The 20817-nt window shown below is 41.7% G+C and overlaps 1 protein-coding gene across 8 annotated transcripts in view; it reads left to right on the forward strand.

Moving 5' to 3' along the window:
- Window positions 1-8977: 8977 nt before the first annotated feature.
- RIC8B (RIC8 guanine nucleotide exchange factor B) overlaps window positions 8978-20817 on the forward strand; it is a 121101-nt gene continuing 109261 nt past the window's right edge. For all 8 annotated transcript variants that reach the window (XR_003680142.2, XR_008617576.1, XM_024127250.3 and 5 more), the window contains exons 1-2: window positions 8978-9061; window positions 16364-16411. Coding sequence is in view for 6 of the 8 variants with exons in the window: in XM_024127250.3 (XP_023983018.1) it covers window positions 8978-9061; window positions 16364-16411 (132 nt within the window). In the remaining 2 variants the exon portion in view is untranslated. The remainder of the gene's footprint in view (window positions 9062-16363; window positions 16412-20817) is intronic.

A 20817-nucleotide genomic window follows, 5' to 3' on the forward strand; every position in this document is an offset into this window, starting at 1 on the left:
GCTGTGTCCTTGTCAGGCCTCTAGTATGGCCCAGGTCTGGAAAGAAAGGGGATCTGTGGCCCCTCGGAGACAGCAACCCAGTTACAGACCAATCAAAAATGTCTGCCATCGAGTGAGCCCAACCTCACTGAGGAGAGGGGCCGAAATCATGGAAAGAGAACTGAAAGGGAGCCGTGGCTTTGCCACCATGTGACCTTGGAGGGTTCACCTCCCCACTGGACCTCGAGCGGACCTGCTCTATGACTGTGACATCCTGAATTATAGTCTGTGTGCTGATGGACCAGGGTGGGCAGATCTGGGTGAGGAGGGTGGACAGCTTAGGGAAAACAAAGAACAGACTGGCAGCTGGGCAGTGATTCAGGAAGGCAGCAATGAGAGAGAAGGCGACGGCTCCACCAGCTGGTGCTAAAGAAACGGGCTGCGGTTCATGCCCAGGAGCTGAGTTCCATATACCTGCACCACCATCACCAAGCAACACCTCTTCCTCGTATCCAACCCCACCCTCTCTTACACGACTCCACTGGGGATGGCAGTCTCCTGCGATTTCCCCCTCCCTCCAGACTTGTCCTGAATATTTGCTTTAAAGTGACATCAATCAAAATGTCTGAAGTGAATGTGGAGAAGAAAAGAGCAAAAACAAACAGGCTATTTGTCCCAGCCTCTCATGCCCCTTAAAGGCAGAATCGAAAGATTTTAAAAAAAATCCTGGGAAGGGGCTAGTCTCCCTTTATTACAGGGGAAGCAGTGTGGGGAGGTATGTATGTCTCTTCACATACATACAGCTGTATGTCTCTTGAAGCTCAGAGTTCAGACTTAGTCAAGAGTCTGAAGTATGCACACCATCATCATAGGAAGCTTAAAAGAAAAAAGGTGGATGTACTTACTGGCTTCAAAGCGAGGCAGAACTGAGATTAAATCTTGGTTCCACCAGAGATGTTATAGAAGGGACATTCCTGCTCTAAGTAGGACTGGACTTCAGCGGTTCTCAACCCTGGCTGCCCGTCAGAGTTATTCTGTCAACTTTATAAAAATACTGATAGGTAGGACCCACCCACAGTCAATACTTGACCTGGAATGTGATGGGGAATCAGTAGTCTTTTAAGCTCCCCAGATGATTCTAATATGCAGCCAGGGTTGAGAAACACAACCCCTTCCACCTTGAAGTCCTAAGATCCAGGGACTGCTCTTCCCTGAATAGGCACCCCAAGTTTCTTTTTTACAGAGTGGCAGATGCCAGTCATCCACACTGTTCACAGTTCCCCCCCAGCTGACAAACCTTTCCCTGACTGTACTGTTTTGTTTGTCCTTCAGCCCAGCCCACCTCCCTACCACTCTGCCGCCTGCCCTCCTAACCTGGCCCTTCTCTGCTTCAGTTCCTTGGCAGCCTCCCAAGCTAAGCCAGCCCTTGTGGTTTCCTCTTCTTCCAAGGAGGTCAGAACCTTTTGTGCTTCATCAGCCTCCTCCCTGAAGCTCTTCCCCCATTCCTCCTCCTGCACCTCGACCACCCCCCACTCCAGCCTTCTCACCCCCATATTTTGCTGCTACTGGTGTAGGTGGGACGGAAGACGTAGGCCCAAGAGTTGAGAAAAGAGCTGTTGCTAGGAAAAGAGTGTGGGTGAAGAAAGAGGGTGGGCGGGAGAAATAGGGCTCCCCAGTTTTATTCCTCCGTTTGTCATCATAAATGCCTCCAGAGCTAAAACCAGTTGTTTTAAGAACTATTACGAAAAATAACGAGGTCTGACCGAGACAGCAGGGGTGAGAGCATCAGCCTCAGAAGCAGCTGCAGTGCTGATCCTTGATATTTAAAATAGTCTCCTGATAGAAGGGAAAGCCACTGAGAGAAGTTCACAAGAGTGAATTCTCAAAGAACTGCCAAACGATGCCCCCACCAGAGATGGAATCTGAAATGTCTTGGCCTGGGCTACAACTCTCAGAAACAAACTGCAAAATGTCTTCTTAAGAACTGAAATGTAGTCAAGACAGAAGGACAAGCTTTAAATGAGACACGCTTTCCTCATCTCACACTGAGTGACATATGGTCCATTCCTGAAACAGCTCTGCCTCACTCCATAGAGGTTCCCATTTCTGGGGGTCTGCTGCGTGCCAGGCCCATCAGAGGTATCATCTCCACTTCTCAAAACCTCCTTGAGATGTGTCAGCGGTATAATCATTTCTCTTTACAGGTGGAGAGACAGAGGCTCTGAGCAGTTTAGTGCCCTGCCAGAGTCATACACAGTAAATGGCAGAGCTGGGATGTGGAAACTATGTTGCCCCACTCCCAGAGCCTGTGCTCTTTCTGCTATAGCGCCCTGCCTTCTTCCTCCTTCCTACTTTTGTTTCCACCCCACCCCACCCCCATTCCTCTCTCCTAAGTGGCTTTGCAGTTTTTAAATCAACCTTGACCGTGGTAAGAGAATCTGCTGGGGTTGAAGAGAGTTTCACAAGTTCTGGGAAAGTTTTGTGTGTTAAATGAAGGCAGATTGTAAGCTGCACCTGAGGTGGCATCCACTCACTGTAAGTTAACAGCAGACCAGCTTTCCCTCCATCACTTCCCAGGGTACATACAAACCAATACGTTAGCAAGGACCAAGACTTGGTCATTCTACAGAGAAACAAGAACAAAAGAAAATAATAATGTAAAAAAAAATACCAGGTCACAGGAGGATTTTTATTACTAGGTCAAAAAAAAGCTCTGCAGGGGAGGTGCAATGAGCCAAGTATTCACTAGAATGAAGTCATTGGAGGGGGTGGAGGGGGGCGCTGGCTCCCTCTTGCTGTTCAGGTCACTACCCTTTGACAGCAGTGGCCTCTGACCTCAACAACCCTACAATTCTGTTTTGACTGACCCTGAAACCCATGAAAGTCAGATGCAGGCACTGCCCAAAAGTTGAGATAAAGCTGACTAATATGGGAAAAGCTCCCGGTATGTGCCCCCAGCTGAAAGGAGCTGGCAGTTCTTTGGCGGGAGATGCAATTTATTCTGTCCTCCTCCTTTCAGGGAAATGCTAATCCTTCATAGGCAACTGGAGGGGAAGACTAAAATGTGTTGATGATGAATGACAATAATCCTTTGTCCACGGCCACCTCCTCCTAGGGTTGAACCTTAAGAGTTTAGTCAAATGTTGGTAAGTAAATTAATGCTTTACTGCATACAGAGCTAAAAAGGAAGTGACGGGAAGAAGGACTGTGAGAATATATTTCCTCTGACATGTGAATCTCAAAAGCTTAATTGCAAAGACATTGATATGGTGTGTGTGTGTGTGTGTGTGTGTGTGTAGTGTTTTAGGCTCCTTACTTACATACACACATATATGATAGTCACTATCCCCAAATTGTCTTATGTTAAAGCGTGTCAGTGTTAAAGACATTAACGTCAAGGTTTAAAGATCAAAGCAGTGTGTTGGAATTACTTTTCTGTTCTTAAAAACAACATCAGCAACAACAAAACTCAAGCATTTGTGCATCGATAGGAATAACATGACCTTTGTCCCCACATCTTCCAACATCATTGTGAGGGAGGTTGCATTTTGTATTCCAGTTCAGCTAACATTTGAGTGGCTACTCCATGCCAGGTCTGCTGTGCTGGCCACTCTTGATAGCCATCTCCTTTAACCCTAAAGACATCCTGCAAAGTAGATATTATATGTTCATCACAGTTGAGAAAATCAATGCTCAAAGAGGGCAAGTAGAGTCCTTTGGCTTTCAAGTCTTCCTCTGAGATACAAAAAACTGGTTGCCAGAAGGGTTTTAAGGAATTTGACAAATGATGGGCTTCTAAGACTCACACAGTGAGTTTGGACTAAAAACCAGGTTTTCCAATTCCCAGTCCAACTTCTTTCGCCACATTACAGCATTGCCACCCAAAGCGCTGGGTTTTCCCAAGAGGTGTTTGGATGGGATTCCAAGCCAGCGAGATGCAAATAGGTCTGACCCACATTCCAGCTCTTGGATAAATAAAAACTCCTAAAGGGCAGCGCCCATTTTGTGTGCTTAATTTGAGAGCCCCACTGTGGATAGTCAATCAGTATTGAACAACTATAGGTACATTTGCCAAGGACTAACAGCATGGGCTCAATTTTAGCAATTAGAATACTGGGAATACTATGGAGGAACCTCATAAAGGTGCTGAAAGCCTGGATCAAGTAGTCATAAATTTCTAAGAGTTTAAAAAAAAAAAGCTCTGAAGTCATCTAATTAAACTCTAATTTTATAAATAAGATCCTGAGAAATTAAAATAATGTGGACAAGGGTTTGACACCAGTCAGCAACAGACCCTTTTCTGTCTCCCAGTTCTATTTGTGTCATATGGTATTGTGAGATAGTTTTCAGGAATGTAACATGTTGTAAACTCAAGTTGGATTGGCTGGTTATAGAGTCAAAAGTGATAATGAAATGTCTCTCAGATTTAATTTTTCCTTATTCCACTGACCAATTGACCTCTAAGGAATCTACCTTGCTGGCTTTCAAATTCAACCAAGTTGGTTATCATTTCTCAACAAGTGTTTCATTAGTTTTGGCCTCCTGAACATCTCTCCTGGCATTTCCCCCTATCTGCTAGCCCTCTAAGCTCTCTGTACTATTCTCTATATAGTTCTCCTCCTCCAAGAAGGCTTCTCTGATTACTCTTCTTCCATCAATGTTTATCTTACTTTGATTTGCATAATATTTACATTTAATTTGTTCCTACCTATCAGTAGAAACGATTTGCTGATTGCCTGGATGTTTTTTATATCCCCAAAGAACAGGATCCATTGATTGTACTGTTTTTCTTTTTTATGGTACCTAAGACAGTGCTGTGCTCCAATGAGCACCAAATATTTGTTAAAGGTACAAATCATGTTAATTTACTTTGCTACAGAAGGGAGACTTCATTCTTGATAGAAAATGAAATTAAGATAACTTTTACCTTGCTATATTTTTCTGATTTCTCAAAGACTAATTAGTGAGTCACGTGCACCTAAGTTTGGTAGTCTAGCAAAAAATTAGTTTAGTGGTGGATATTCTACCAGAATATTAGTCCAGTGGTTCTCAACCCTGGCTGTTCATTCGAATCAACCGGGAAGCTTTTAAAACTACCAGTACCCAGGCCTCACCACAGATCAACTGAATCAGAATCCTTGCAGGTATGCCCAAGCAATGATTTGCATGTATCATATTGATATTTTGATTTGCACACATTGATATGTACAACCTCACTCTCATTAACAGATTTGTCTAAAGAATGAGCGTGTTCAGGGCTTCCCTGGTGGCGCAGTGGTTAAGAGTCCGCCTGCCGATGCAGGGGACACGGGTTTGTGCCCCAGTCTGGGAAGATCCCACAGGCCGCGGAGCGGCTGGGCCCGTGAGCCATGGCTGTTGAGCCTGCGCGTCCGGAGCCTGTGCTCTGCAACGGCAGAGGCCACAACAGTGAGAGGCCCGCGTACCGCAAAAAAAAAAAAAAAAAAAATTAAGCGTTTTCAAATGTGGTTTTGTTGTTGTCCTTGGAATCACAAAATTTTAGAACTGAGAGAGAACCAAGATTCTATCTGGATCAGTCACTTTATTTTACAGCTGAGGACACCATGGCTTAAGAGAGATTGAGAGAGTAGCCTCACATAGTGGCACAGTGGTTGTTGACTGACAGTTTGTATCTTGAATTAGCGAAATTCTCTGAACTCCAATTCTGGAGCTGTAGCGACTAGATAGACCAAGCTGTTTAGTTTTTAAATTTCTGCTTTCTTCTAAAGAAAATGTATAAAAAGTATTACATGTTAAAGACTTGGATTCTAAAAGCTGTTAGCACCAGGTGCTCCTTTAAGACCCTCAATTTGGCACATTCCAACTAGTCCATTGTCACGGCAGACGAAATGCCACCGCAGGATATATCAGAGTCGAAAATAAATGACTAGTCACTATTTGCAGGGTTTTTCATTGGCCCTGACCTATAAGTTCATAACATTTTATGCTATCAGAGCCCAGAGTGTTTCTAGCCCTTAACTATACCACTTATTAGCACATTTATTGCTTATGAGCAAGCTAATCAACACACTGAACTTCCCTTTTCTTTATAAAAAGGAAGATAGTGCCTGTCCTACTGACCTTGCATTTTTCAGCTATTACAAGGATTAAATCAGATGATCTACGTGGAGATATTTTGAGAACAGTAAAGCACTATTCATATATATGTACAGAATTATATTACTACATCTCAGAGCAGTGACTTTTGAATAAATATTTGTTGCTTTGATTATCCAGGCTCTAAATCCTAATTCCTTGGCACCAAGCCACGCAAGAATCAACAGGAACTGGAGTTACCACTGGACCAGAGACTCTAGTCACTGAAAGTATCACATAACTAAATATTCAGGGAGGTAAAGTGATGTAGTGACCCAGGATTTAGCTAGTCTAGGCTCTAGTCCCGGAGTCTGCTTTTAACTATTGATTTTGGACAAGTCATTTAATTTTTCTGGGACCAGAGTCTCGTCAGTGGTCAAAGGATGACTTGAATTAGAGTCAAAGATCCTTTTGATTTATAAAATCAGAATATTGGTGCTTAATTAAGATTTACTAAAGTGCAATTTCCCAAGCCATTAATTCATGTGGTTTCACATTTTTTAAATCTCTTTTTAGAAGTACAGGGTTGGTGCCTAAAAACATAGCCTATTTCTGGTAAACAGGCATTTCAAACACATGTGTATAAGACCCTCTTTAAAAGAAACATCTCTACTCAGATACTTTATGCTTGTTAGTATCCTGCGCAGGACCCCTTGCTCCAAAAATAAATATATGGTTACCCAAAAAGCACGTAGTACAGTACTGGACAGAGAGTAAGCACCCAAATATTTTACGTTACAGCTCTCAGTATGAGTCCCAGTTGGTGTAATTTAGCTAATCTGAGCCTGATTTCCTATATGTAAATGGGAACAATACCTTCCCCTCAATGATCCACTGAGACGGTGTATATTAAAATGTTTTGTAAATGATTAAAAAAATAACTGGAAGATATTACTATTACCTAAGGAATACAGCTTACTATACCGTGACTTTTCCATGCTTTGTAAAGAGATAGATTAAAATCTTTCTGACTTTATTATGGACACAGCACTTACCCCAATACCTGGCTCAACAAATATGCTCAATAAAGGTTTGCTGTGTGAAAAGTCTAATCCACAGAAAGACCAAAAGCTCCATGAGCTCAGATTGCATACTTGTTTTTATTTCTAAGTTCTCAGAGCCTAGCACAATGTCTGACACATAGAAAAAACTCAATAATTATTAGATGAATAAATTTTTGCCCCCTCTAATTCCTCTTCAGCACAGCTCAAGAGGGAGAGGCAAGCAGGGCTGGCATGAAAGATGATTCTGGTAAAGGCTGCTTGGAATGGAAAACTGAAAGTGACTTGGAGAATTCATCCACTCTCTAGCAAATAGCTTGGGAGAGCAGAAAGAGCATAGATAGGTTCCGAGTTCAAATTCAGTTTCCAAATTCTGCAACCTCGGTAAATTAATCTATTAACCTCTCCAATACTCAGTTTCCTCATATTAAAATGAGAATAGTACCTCCCTCATAGGATTAAGCACTAAAATGGAAGCTCCACAACAGCAGGGACTTCATTTTGAGTCCACTGTAAACATACTGAACAGTATTGAACGGTATTGAACAGTGCCTGGCACAGAATAGATGCTCAAATATTTGTTGACTTAATTTGTGAGAAATTGACTGAGATAACACAGGTAAAGTATGTAACAATGTCTGCATGTAGCAAACACTGAGCAAATGTGAGCCTCCATCATCATAACCATCACTACCATTACTAGTATATCCGTATTATCACATTTACCGGCGGTTGTAGAGCAGCTGCCTTTGGGGAAAGACGCTGATACAAATCTCGAATTCCCCATTTACTGGCTATGTGACTTAGGACAAATTACTTAACATATTCGGGTTCCTACGGTTCCACAAAAATCTCAAGTGTCGTGAGAAATCACCTAACTCTGAGTCTGCAGTCCCGGCGGCACGCGATACAAGGCAGCTATTATTATTAAGGCAAAAAACCGCCAAGTCCCCTTTTTATCCGAGAACTGCCTGCAGTTTCCCACATTATTGTAGCTGAATACATAGCATGACCGCAAACAAGGAAGGAAGGAAAGAATTTCAAAGAGACCGAAACCGCTAAACGAAAAAAGAGGGAATTAAACCGGTGCATGACAGTTCCCACCAAGGGGTGCCAGTCTCCGCGGCTGTCAACCAGTCCAACCAGCAAAGACTCGAGCAGGACGGTCAGCTCCGTAAGGAACAAAAAGGAGGCAGAGCCGACGCTTAGGCCCTCCCCCTAACGGTCTCTGGGCCGCTGGCCTCAGGCGGCCGCCGGACTCCGGTTTCCGGCCTTCGCTAGGACCACAGTTCCCAGCATGCCTTTGGAGGGAAGTCTTTCCCGCTGGATGACTACTAATCCCGACATGCCATTCGGCACTCCGGTAAGTTAGATGGAAGAGTGGCGTGACCCCATTGCACGCAGGGAATTGTAGTCCATTTAGCTGCTGGCTCTTAGAGGGGCGGGGAAGAGCCGGGTCGCTCTCGTCAGCTGAGGAGAATGATTCATAGAGGAGGATCAGGAGAGAACAGTTCTGTCTGTGAAAGCACACGTAAAAGGCTGGACTCTTCTCCGAGGAAGGGAGAGGCAGGAGAGCTAGCAGGGCCTCGGGCCTGACTCCCCACTCAGGCCGTTCGCCAGGCCTCTACCGAGTCCTGGGCCTTGTCTGGGGTGGCCGCGAGGCGCCGGTTGCTGGGGGGCCGGTGACGTCGCGGGGTGAAAGTTGAGGGGCGGTGACGTCGGGCCTGCCCGGGCGGAGGCTGGCGGGTTGGAGGCAGAGGGAGGGAGGGAAGGAGGGAAGGAAGGAAGCTGGGAAGAAGCGAGCGAGCGGGGGCGCGAGGCGTTTACCTGGAGGCAGCGGCTTGGGCGCGCAGAGCGGCCGCGGCTCCCCCGCACCTGCGGCCATGGATGAGGAGCGCGCCCTCTACATCGTCCGGGCCGGCGAGGCGGGGGCTATCGAGCGGGTCCTGAGGGATTACAGCGATAAGGTAAAGAGCCCTGGCCCCGGGCGTGAGGTATAGCACCCTCGGGCCGCCCCCCGGGCTTGCACATCGCATCCCTCCCAACCCCCCTCATTCCGGGGATGCGCATTGCTCTACCCTGAAAACGTTTCCGGCTTGGGCATGCGTGTTTGTGCCCCCAGACTTTTCCATCCGTGCATCCTGTATCCACCCCCCCCGCCCCCACCCTGGCGCCCACCCCTCTGATTCCGGCCCAGCAGTTTGTCCCACGGTCCTCTTCCCAAGCGTGCAAGTCACACCCCCGGAATCCGTGAGCGTGCGTCTGTGCCCCTCTCATGGATGCATAAATGCACGCGAGTCTTCCTCACCTGCATAGCTTAAAAATAACGTGTTTCTGTCTATAACACGGGCCTTGACATGCATAAAACGTATCGGCCACGATGGCAGTTCCTTATATTCGTACAGCACTGTACAGTTTTCAAGGCGTGATGTCTCATATATATGGTCCAACTTGATTCTTAGAGAGTTTATAGAGTAGATAGCATCATCCTCCCCATTTTATAGATGAGAAAACCGAGGCACTAGGAACTGAAATCACGCCAAGGTCATGGACATACTATGTTGTAACTGGGGGCAGACTAACTCCTAATAATACCTGTTGTTTGTATCACATTAACAGCTTTCCCATCCATTATCTCCTTCAATCTTGACAGCAGTCCTGTGAGGTTTTATCTGCATTTTGCAACTGAGATTCTAGATCCGTTAAGTAACTTGCCCAAGGTCATACTTCTGAGCTGGAATTCCAACCTAGGTATTATTCTTTCCACTTTACAACTCTGCAGTAAAAAGGTATCTTGTATATCTCAGTCACTTCTCTGAATGTCTCTTCAAGACCCGTTAGCTCTCCATTACTTTACCTTCCAGGAGTTTTATATGCTCACTCTTGAAGGTAACATACCACACCTTTATTCTTCCATTTAGAAGACCACTTTATAAAAATAACTGACTTCTGTGAAAACACACCCAACACCATGTCACACCCTAGATATAACATCTTTCTTCCTTTCATTTGCCTCCATTCATAATTTCCCTTTCTGTGTTTGCTGTGTGCCCACCACTGCACTTCCTTACACTTTGTATTGTTGAGCTGCCAGTATGCCATTTCTGCTCTATGTGGAGAAGATCAAAAAATAAGGCACCTTCACTCCCATTTAATCTTCCCAACAATCCTATGAGGAAAGTGGTGGTATTCCCATTTCACAAACGATAAAATTTAGGATGATGTTACCTCAAGTCCACACAGTCATTGAGAGATGGGGCTGAGATTTGAATCTAGGTTTTCTGACTGCTCTTTTACAGTACTATGCTGCTTTCTTTGGGAGGATGCATGGGTTCAGTTCTATTCATATCTTAGCTTCCTCACTTTCTGATATGCTTTACTGTTGCATATCTGCGTAATTTAGGAGAAATTCATTTAATGCACAGATGTACATATTGTGGAGATTACAGTCATCCCTTGGTATCTGCAGGGGATTGGTTCCAGGACCCTGTACCTCCCCCATGGATACCAAAATCCATGGATGCTTAAGTCCCTTATATAAAATGGCATAGTATTTGCATATAACCTACACACATCCTCCCTTATAGTTTAAATCATCTCTAGATTACTAATAATACAATGTAAATGCTATGTAAATAGTTGTAAATACAATGCAAATACTTTGTAGCTAGTTGCCAGTTAATTCAAGTTTTGCTTTTTGGAACTTTCTCCAATTTTTTTTCCAAATATTTTTGATCCATGGTTGGTTGAATTCACGGATGTGGAACCTGCAGATATGGAGGCCCGACTGTATATTCATTCAACTTGATTTATAATTGCTTTCCAAAAAAGATTTGAGGCAGCTACAAACTGATTTTCAAAAGAAAGAAATACAGCAGAAAACTTGGCCATTGTGTTGAATCAACTAGTGTTTATTTAGCACTTATTATATCCCAGGTACCCAGCAATAAATAGGAACTTTCTTCTATGCAGAAGGGAGGAGGAAAAAACCTCGAACTGGATCTTATCTCCTCCTTCAATATTTTCTCCTTCCCTTCATGGCTAAACTAATTAGAACTCCAGATTTGCTTCCTCCAGTTTATCTCTTCCTCTCCTTGATCTCCCTCCAGGTTGGTTTCCACTTACCTTTCCTGGCCAAGTGCTGTCAGAGCTTAAGTTCTGGACATCCCCAGCTCTCCTTTCACATTGGGAATGGCTTTAAAGTTGTAATGCCCAGTGTGTATTGTCTGGGGTGGTGTTTTGGGGGCCACGCTTGAGAATGCTGTGTCTTGACGTGGACCGGCGCGGCCAGCTCCTTCAGAGATGAGCTCTCATGTTTAATGCTGATTATAGTAGGTCCAGAGTACAAAGAAAATAGCTGAGTTTTATGTTGGCAGTGGGGCTTTGCCCCTCAAGGCGGGAGACACTAGAGGCAGATGAAGAAGAAGGGGAAGCACGATTGCAGTGGTCTGGCAGTAAGAATGGGGAGGTGGAATTAAATTGCCCCGCTGTATGGGAAATGGAGTCTGAAACCCTGAAAAAGCACCTGGGTATTACCATGTGCCTCATTTTCCTTATCTGGAAACATGGATTTGGGAAATGTTTAGAGTGAAGTGATTATGGGGCATTGAGGAGTCTAACCAAGAGGGGAAATGAATGATGTAGAGAGAGAATGATTGGTTCGTCGTTCTCAAAAGAAGGCAGCAAGTATAATGGAAAGAAGGTGGAATTTGGAGTCAGATAAATCTTGGTTCAAATTTGCCATTTATTAGTGTCATGACTATGGACAAGTGATTTTAAGTCTGAGTCCCAGTTTCCTTATCTGTAACATAGGGTTCTATCACCTAAGTTATTATGAGACCTGAATTAAGTGAAGTATAATGCCGAACGCTGTGCATAATGCATGTAGGAGGCATTCACTAATGGTCAAGGTGCTCAAGAGGTCCTGCGGCAAGAGCACGGGTTCTGGAGCCAGACTGCCTGAATTCTGATCCCCGGCTTACCATCCGCGTGGCATAGAGCAAGGTACTTAACTTTGCTGTGCCTCAGTTTCCTCATCTGCCAAACAGGGATAATAATAGTACCCACATCATAGGTTTGTTGTCAGGATTAAATCACTTATATGTGTAAATCATTTAGAACAGTGACTGGCTCTGAAGAAAAACCCATAACTGTTAGTTTTGGAAAAAAAAAAGTCAGGAATTAAGCATGTGGCATGGAGTTGACGTAGCCTGATTAAAAAAAAATTAGAGAATAGACTCCATTCTTTCTCTTTTTCCTTGACCTGCGCACTTTTTAATGGTTAGCAAAATACCTTGTACCATGTTTAAAGTAACATTTTACCCGTCTGGCTCCAGGTGACATCTAACTTCTACTGTGTTAAGGAGATTCTAATTTTCAAGATTTCTTCCTTCATTCACTGACCCTTCTTGTCTTGGGGAGAAGGAAGATCTGTCTATCCTAGAAAAAAACGAAACTTGTCTGTTTCTCAAGGGCATAATGCAAGTTGACTCAGCATAGGAAAGTATTTTTTAAAAATAGGAAGAGTGGTTGTTCTTTTTCACTTTCAGTTCATCTAATAGCATTTATTGAGTGCCTGCTATGTACTATGTATTATCCTACGTGCTTTCACGTGTCATCACATATTAAAACTTATGAGGGTGACTGAAGTATTCTCCCTTTTTTTCGGGACTAGGAAATTGAGATTCAGAAAGACAAAGTAACTGTCTACAGGCCTAAGGGCACATAGCTAGAAGTGGCAGACCTAGTATTCAGATTCAATATCCAGGGCTCTTTTTGCAAGGCCCTGTTGGCTTTCCCCTGTCTATTCTGTGTTATTGAGCACAGAAGAGAAAGGGTTTTCAGGACTATTTCCTTTGGCTACTGTTGGGTCCCAGTCACCCCACTCCAGTAATAGAATGAGCTATTAATGTGGGAAGTATATATTGCTCTAGTCTAGGCTGTCCAAGCTTCTTCTCCTCCCTTAGGGCTTGTTTTGCTAACAGATTTAGTAGAGAGATTGGTTGGCATCATTATGATTATCAACAACAAACAGTGATCAAGAGCTTTGAGGTGCATAGTAGTATCTTAGTTCCTTGAATCCAGGGTATTTAGACAAGAAAGAACCTCAGAGATAATTGGGTCCAACACTCTCAATTAATAGGAGAAGAAACTGAGGCCTAGCATCATCATCAACTATGTCGATAACCAGAGAGGTGGCTTGGTGGCCATAGAGGCCACCTAGACATATGATTACCCCTTAGCAAGCTCCAGTAGGATTCCATTATGGAAGTGTGGCAAGTGTATGGCCAAATGAAAGGTAAAAGTTATTTAAGATACAGACAGGTATGTAGGTCTCTGAGAGTAGTCCTCATAAGAGAGGAAAACAACACTGAAAGCAGTGAGGTCTTTATTTATGTGCTAGAAGAACCTGATTGATAGGGACCTAATATTGGGACAGTTCTAGAAGTACAGCCTCCACATTTGAATAGGATATATAAATATCCTGGACTATGTAAGAGGACTTTTTGTTTTACACTTTGAGGTTGCTTCTGAATGGATTGACATATTCTAAATTCAATTTGTATTGCCTCACAATACCAGTATATTTTCTAATTAAATTAAGCCCTCATGTTAGTTAGGGCTTTTGAAAGCATACTTTCCTTCCTTCCTTTATTTTTTTTTTTAATGTTGTGGTTTTGTGACAGGATCAGCCTTGCATTTAGAAAGAAAAATAAAAATTAGTCCTTGATACTATTCTAAATTATCACCTTGAGAGATTTAATTCTATGTAGAAACCTTTTAAAATACATTTTTATAGCTTAACGAGGGGCTTTCCAAAAGACGATTTCTTTTTCTGTTCCCTTACCATAAATGCAAAAAAAAAAAAAAGTTTAGGAGAACTATTACATTGGCAACTAGGTACATTTATTCCAGATAATGTGTGGAATTAATGTTTCACATATAATGGCAAAAATGAAGCTTCTTGTTTCTAAGTGCAATTGTGTGTTTTCATTTGTAGTGAACCTTTACTAAGCTTCAGTTTAAAACCATACAATCTACTAATTCTTGATCTTTTATTCAATGTTAGTTTTTACTAAACCTTGGGTCTGTAAATTCCTAAGTTATAGTCTTTGTTGTTTCTTCCTTCCTTTTCTTCTTTTCTTTCTTTCCTTGCTCATTCATTAATCTATTTACCTTTTATATAAAATTTTTCTTTTAATTATAAAAATAATATACCAACAATGAGTTTTCTCAAAGGAATCACCAGCAATTCCACCAACCCTATATAGTTGTTTTTATTTTTGCGTTTTAACACTGAAGCCTTTGTTTGAAATCATCCATACATTTATGTAGGTACTGTCATCATAGACATGCAGTTTGATGTTTTACTATTTTTCCACTTACTGCCATCATAAATAATTTTTCATGTTGTTACAGAACTTTTTAGCCATATTTTTTTTTAAATGGCAGTATAAAAATCTATCAGATGAATGCACAGTGATTTATTTCATCAGTCTCCTGTTGTTGGATATTCAGGTTGTCTCTCTTTTTTCTTCCATAATACTTGATAACACTGCAGTGAACATGATTACATATATAATTTTTGTCTCCTCTGGATGATCTCATTAGGATAAATTTCTAGCAGTAAAAGTTCTGGATCAAAGGCTGTGAATATTTTTACGGTTTCTATTAGGTGCTGCCAAATCACTTTCATTTTTGAAGTTGGTGTCAATTTATACTGCCTCCAGCAATATCACTCCTGGATTATTGATGCCCATTTCTCAGAGGGCTTTATGTCCGCAGTCTTGCTCTTCTTTGATCTGGCCTGTAAACTACCACCCAAAATATTCTTCCAGAATGAGTTCACACCTCCTTCAGAGTCTTCCCCTGGTTGCCTGTCACCTATATGCCAATTCAGGTATCAGGTATAAACTTTTAAATCCAAGGCCTTACCACCTGACATCATTTTAATTGTTTTGCAAACGGTATGTGAGGCAGCTTCTCTTAGGTTTCCTCAAATGGCCCTTCTCTGTTACCTCTAAGTCTTCCCTCTGACCATTTCTTACTTTCAGAACTGCTTCTCTGTTAACATTTCTCCATCTCATTTAATTTCAAAAATTGCTTCTTCTGCGAAGCTGTCAATGCAGAACCACCTGTAATGATGATATCTTTAGTACTTACTGTGTTTAACTCCTGGTGGGTTAACATGTTGCCAATGAGAAATACAAAGGAAAGGCAGAGAGATGTTCAGTAAAGATTTTTTTAAATGAAAACTTAGGATCCATAAGAGCACTTGGTTCTCTTGAATAAAACTTGAGAAGAGATTGAGGAACTTTATGCTCTATTTTTTGGGTACCATCATTCTCTGGCAGTGGACAAGTCAACTTACTCCATTCTCTATTTCAGCTACAGAGTGGAAAATATAGTGTTGCCAGTCATTTCAGGAGAGTCATGACATTCTTTTCTTTCAATTATTTTTCCTCAATATCATTGGCATCATCATTATTATCATCCTAATAGTTACTGAGTGTTTACTATCTGCCAGGCACTGAGATGGTACATTATATGTCGTAGCTGTTTTAACCCTCATGGCAGCTTTGTGAACTAGGTACCCCCTCTTTTCACATGGGAAATACAGTTATAATTTTTACTTGCTTAACTAATAAGTGGTGGAGCCATGACTTAAACCCTCATTCTTACAGAATTACTTTTCTGAAATTCCAGTCTATTAATTTCTTCCCTATCTACAATTCTCTGGTGATTTCTTATTGCATATGATAAAAAAAGTACAAACTCCTCAGCAACATTGGAAGATCCTTCCAAATCTCTGTCCAGTTTACTTTCCCATTCTCATCTTTCTCCACTCCTGTCATCCCCTAACATGTGTTCTGTGTTTCACTCTGACAGAGCTGCTTATTTTACAAATATATCATACCACTTCACACATGAGCATTTGTTTCCATCCCTAGAATGCTTTCCATTTGCCTGGCAAACTCCTCTTCATCCCTCAAGGTCCAGCTCAAATGCTCTGTATTATATGCAAAGAATTCCAGATTTCCTTGGGTAGTTAGTGGCTCAGTACTCTGTCTATTCTGTATATATTTTTGCTTTAGTCTTTTGTACTGCTTTACAATTATTTGCTTACATGCCTCTCTTACTTTAATAAGAACTTTGAGACACGATATGGGAAGACAACTTTTTTACAGACATTAGGTATTTTTAAACATAGCCAAAATAAAAAATCTGTGTATTTAAAATGACATTGTTTCCCTTTTTTCCCTCTTCAGCATAGGGCTACTTTCAAATTTGAATCAACAGATGAAGATAAAAGAAAGGTAAGCCTTGGTGTTACTCTGTGTGTGTGTGTGTGTGTGTGTGTGTGTGTGTGTGTGTGTGTATGTATTTCATTCATGGACTTGATAAACAGTGGACTTGATTTCATCTGATAGTTTACTTTTCGGTTTCCCTTCAGTTTGGTTTTTAGAAACTCTGAGAATAAAGGCAAGTGCCAGGTTTAGTATGGATTACACGTAACACCCTCCTGCTCCATCCCCATAGGACCATTACACTTGCATAAATCAGGGGAATGGGAAGGGTTCAGAGAGGACTCTCCTCCATATCTTCTCATCTCCAGAGATTAACTTTGTTTGGTGGCAGGACTGCAGGCTGCCAAAAATGCATTGCTAATATTGTAATATTGGGTTTACAGTAAAGCTTGGCTTTGGGTTAAGTTTTGGAAAAACAGCTATTCATGCAGCTGCCCCTCAACCACATATTGTTCCCTGTGCTGGCAGTTATTTATGTTGTCAGCAATTGTCTTGGTCACTGACTTCATGGGCAAAGAGGAAAATGGGGTCAAGAGGCTTACGAATAGAGGAGTTATTATGAGAGGGTGCATCAGAGATAGAGCTATGAAATGTCATGTTGGCCTGTTGGGGTCGCCCGTGGTTGCTTTACTTAGTTGACTAGAGCATGATGCTCAAGGAGAAGCTCACCAGTTCTGCCTGTCTGTTTGCTGGGCCCTATACTGCTATCCCTGGCCTCACAAATGCTAAGACCAGGTAAGAGAGCATGACTGAATCTGTGTAAACGTATTATTGCTGCTGGAGAAATAGCTTGAATCTGGTGCTTTGCTGGTAGTGGTTTGATCATACCTTGAAATCATCCCTCTATTCACCTCCACCCCCATATTTACCGTCTACATCCTGCTCACTTTGCCTCTTAAGATTTCTCAATACATTCTCTCCTTAACCCCAGCCCTAGTTCAGTCCTTCATCTGGATTACTGTACCAGTTTCCTAACTATCCCTTCTTTTTTGTACCAGTTTCCTAACTATCCCTTCTTTTTCCAGTTATATGCCCTTCCAGTCCATTGTCCATAATTCTATAACAACAATCTGACTGTGTCATGCCCAGCCTTAAAACCCTTGAGTAACTTTCTTTGTCTATAGAATAAAGTTCAAGCTTCTTAACATGACCTAGATGCTCAGTGATCTGAAGTTTGCCTACTTTTTGCAGCCTGTTGCTTGCTTCTCTCGTAATTTATGCTCTAGTAATATGAAATGTTTCCAGTTACATACACATACACATCCCTCCTGTTTCCTACTTCCTACCTTTGCATATACTGGCGGTATGTACCAAAATTACAGATGTATTTTGCCCTTTGACCAAGCAGTGTCACTTTTAGATCTATTCTGTGGACAGATTGAAATAAAGTAAACAAAGTTATTCACTGAAGCATTGTACATAGTAGCAGACTATTGGAAACAATAAAGCCTCCAGCAATTAGGGAATATTTGCAGAAACTTGTGTACATTTGCGTAATGGAATATTGTGCTGTGGTAAAGAGGGAGGAAGAGGGAGAAGGAGAAAGACTGTTATGTGCTAATGGGAGAGATAGTTACATGAAAAGAAAAAAGAAACAAGGTGTTAAAAAGAACATGTTTTAAATATACTCGTGATAGGTATTCAGGCTAGGAAGGCAGCTGCTATTTGGTTTATTTGGGAGGATCCATACTATATAGATTCCGTGGTGCCTTGTGAATCTGACAGTAGGATCTTTGGTAGTGCTTTTACTGGTCAAAATAAGTGCATGAAGACAGAGATCCCCCCCACGCCATATGACTTTCAGTTAAGGGAAAAAAATTTCCCACACAGTTATTAATAAAGCATGTTTGTTTCCTGTAGGATAGTAGCAAAACCTAACATTTTCCAAGTATTTTCTTTTACTGCCTTTTAAATCTTTGGTGACAGTAACTACTGTACTAGTGTTACTTTCAGCATTACGTGTAGATTGCTGCTTCCTGGGAGGTCTGATATAAACAAATGTCATTAGGGACCTAGCTAGGTAATCTTCATTAATGGAAAAACATTGGCAAACAAAACTATTTCAGTCTCCAAGGGTTAAAACCATTAGAGATTCTTCATGCCTAAGTCCCTAAAAAGACTTTGAAATCAAAATTATTGGACTTCTCTAAAGGCTCTACATCCTAACAGCCTTTTAAGTTCCCAGTGTAGACAGGCATGGAATAGTAGGCATGTCTCCAACATTAAACCCAATCTTAAAATAAGAGGAACTCAAATTACCATCCAGTTTGTTTTGCTGCCCTAGTTCTCTTTTTCTCTTTCCTAAACATGTCTCTGGAGCCTTCTACCAGCAGCTCCTTGGTAACAGCAGCGCCCCTTTCAATAAACTACAGGTGCTGTCGCTCTGAAAAACACACCTGTCTTATGTAAAACCTTGTGGCAACCTATAAGTAAATGTAAGGAAATAGAGCCTTTCAAAAAATAAAACTTGGGCTTCCCTGGTGGCACAGTGGTTGAGAGTCCACCTGCCGATGCAGGGGACACGGGTTCGTGCCCCGGTCCAGGAGGATCCCGCATGTTGCGGAGCGGTTGGGCCCGTGAGCCATGGCCGCTGTGCCTGCACGTCCGGAGCCTGCGCTCTGCAGCGGGAGAGGCCACAACGGTGAGAGGCCCGCGTACCGCAAAAAAATAAATAAATAAAACTTGATTATACGAACTTTGTAGGAATTGCTCTGCAGCGGGAGAGGCCACAACGGTGAGAGGCCCGCGTACCGCAAAAAAATAAATAAATAAAACTTGATTATACGAACTTTGTAGGAATTGGTTATAAAGTAATGATCCTTAGACCTAGGTCCTAACATGTAGCATTTTGCATTTTTAGAAAGATTTGCTTTTCATTAGTAATACAGTAATGTTGTAAGTATGGTGAGAATATCACCATCCCAGTTTTATGGATAAGAAAACCGAGGCTCATGTTAATGACAACTTGTTAACAGTCATATCACTCGTAAGTGGTAGAGCCTCGAATAGAGAACAGGTTTTCTGGCTATTATGTGCAGCTCCTTCACTGCTCAGTGCTCCGTGGCTCCCACTCATTACCACTTGAGGTATATCTCAGAAGGTTTGAAATTATGACTCAGTACCTTGTTTTATCTCTTATTTCATACCTTGAGACACCATTTAGGCAACTAGACTTAAACTGGAAAATATCAAAGGAAATTACCAACTAGGAATGCTTAAATTTTTCCAGAGAAGTAAAGTCAGATACAATTGCTAATGTTTGTGCATAGAATGCAAATAGTTCCAGGCTCATGCTATATTTGGGTATAAGCACCTGTGCTTATTGAAGCGTTTGCTTTACATCTTCTCTACCTCAGTTGGTGGCTATGATTATCTACCAGCACATAAACACATACACCATGCAAATATGTAGGATGGAGGGAGGTATGATGAATAATCTGAAAATTTACAGCTTGAGGAAATGAAAGCTCTTAGATTGGTTTCTAAAATACAACTGATCTCAAGGCCAATAAAGAAAACTAATTGCAATAAATGTTGAAAAATACCTGTCATAAAATGATTAAAAGAATTGCAGCTCTTTCACCTGTAAGATAAGAATACAACCATATTAAATGCAGAAAACTTCAGTTGTTGTCTGAGATTAACCTTTATGTATTTAGTAATTTTCCTCGAAAGAGAGAAGTTAAAAATAAATTTCAAGCGTTTATTTCATTAACTTCAAACTCACATAGGTAAGCTCATACTTCTCTGAAGGCAGAGAGTAATTACTGAGTTGAGAACTCTTTGAGGACAAAAATTCTGGCTTAGTTTTCTTTGTATTTTCAGTCCCCAGCACTGCATGTGGCACAAAATAGGCACCTACAATAAACACCTGTTAAATGAATAAAGGGGACTTGGAGCTTGAGTGGAGGCCAGAATTCCTGTAACTTGTACATACGGTTTGGTTTTGAGTTTGATAGTCTCTTAACTAGAGAGCAGAATCTCAAGCACATTTCATAATGTTGTTTACTGAAAAGGCAGAATACAAAAGTATTCATACAGAATGATCACAACCATGTAAAATTAATAAAAACTATGCAAAGAAGAATGTCTACAAGAAAATTCCCTAAAACAGTGGCTTAGTATTATTACTGTGGATGATATTTTAATTTCTCTTTTCTGTATTTTGAACTTTTCTGTTATAGTAAATGATAATGATATAAGAATATGATAATTACATATTATATGTGATAATATATTCTTTTATAGTAGTGTGATTGGGGGCATAAGCAAAGACCAATATACTTTTTTTTTTTTTTTTTTTTTTGTGGTACGCGGGCCTCTCACTGTTGTGGCCTCTCCTATTGTGGAGCACAGGCTCCGGACGCGCAGGCTCAGCGGCCATGGCTCACGGGCCCAGCCGCTCCGCGGCATGT

Source organism: Physeter macrocephalus, chromosome 6, assembly GCF_002837175.3.
Source record: "Physeter macrocephalus isolate SW-GA chromosome 6, ASM283717v5, whole genome shotgun sequence".
Classification (NCBI taxonomy): domain Eukaryota; kingdom Metazoa; phylum Chordata; class Mammalia; order Artiodactyla; family Physeteridae; genus Physeter; species Physeter macrocephalus.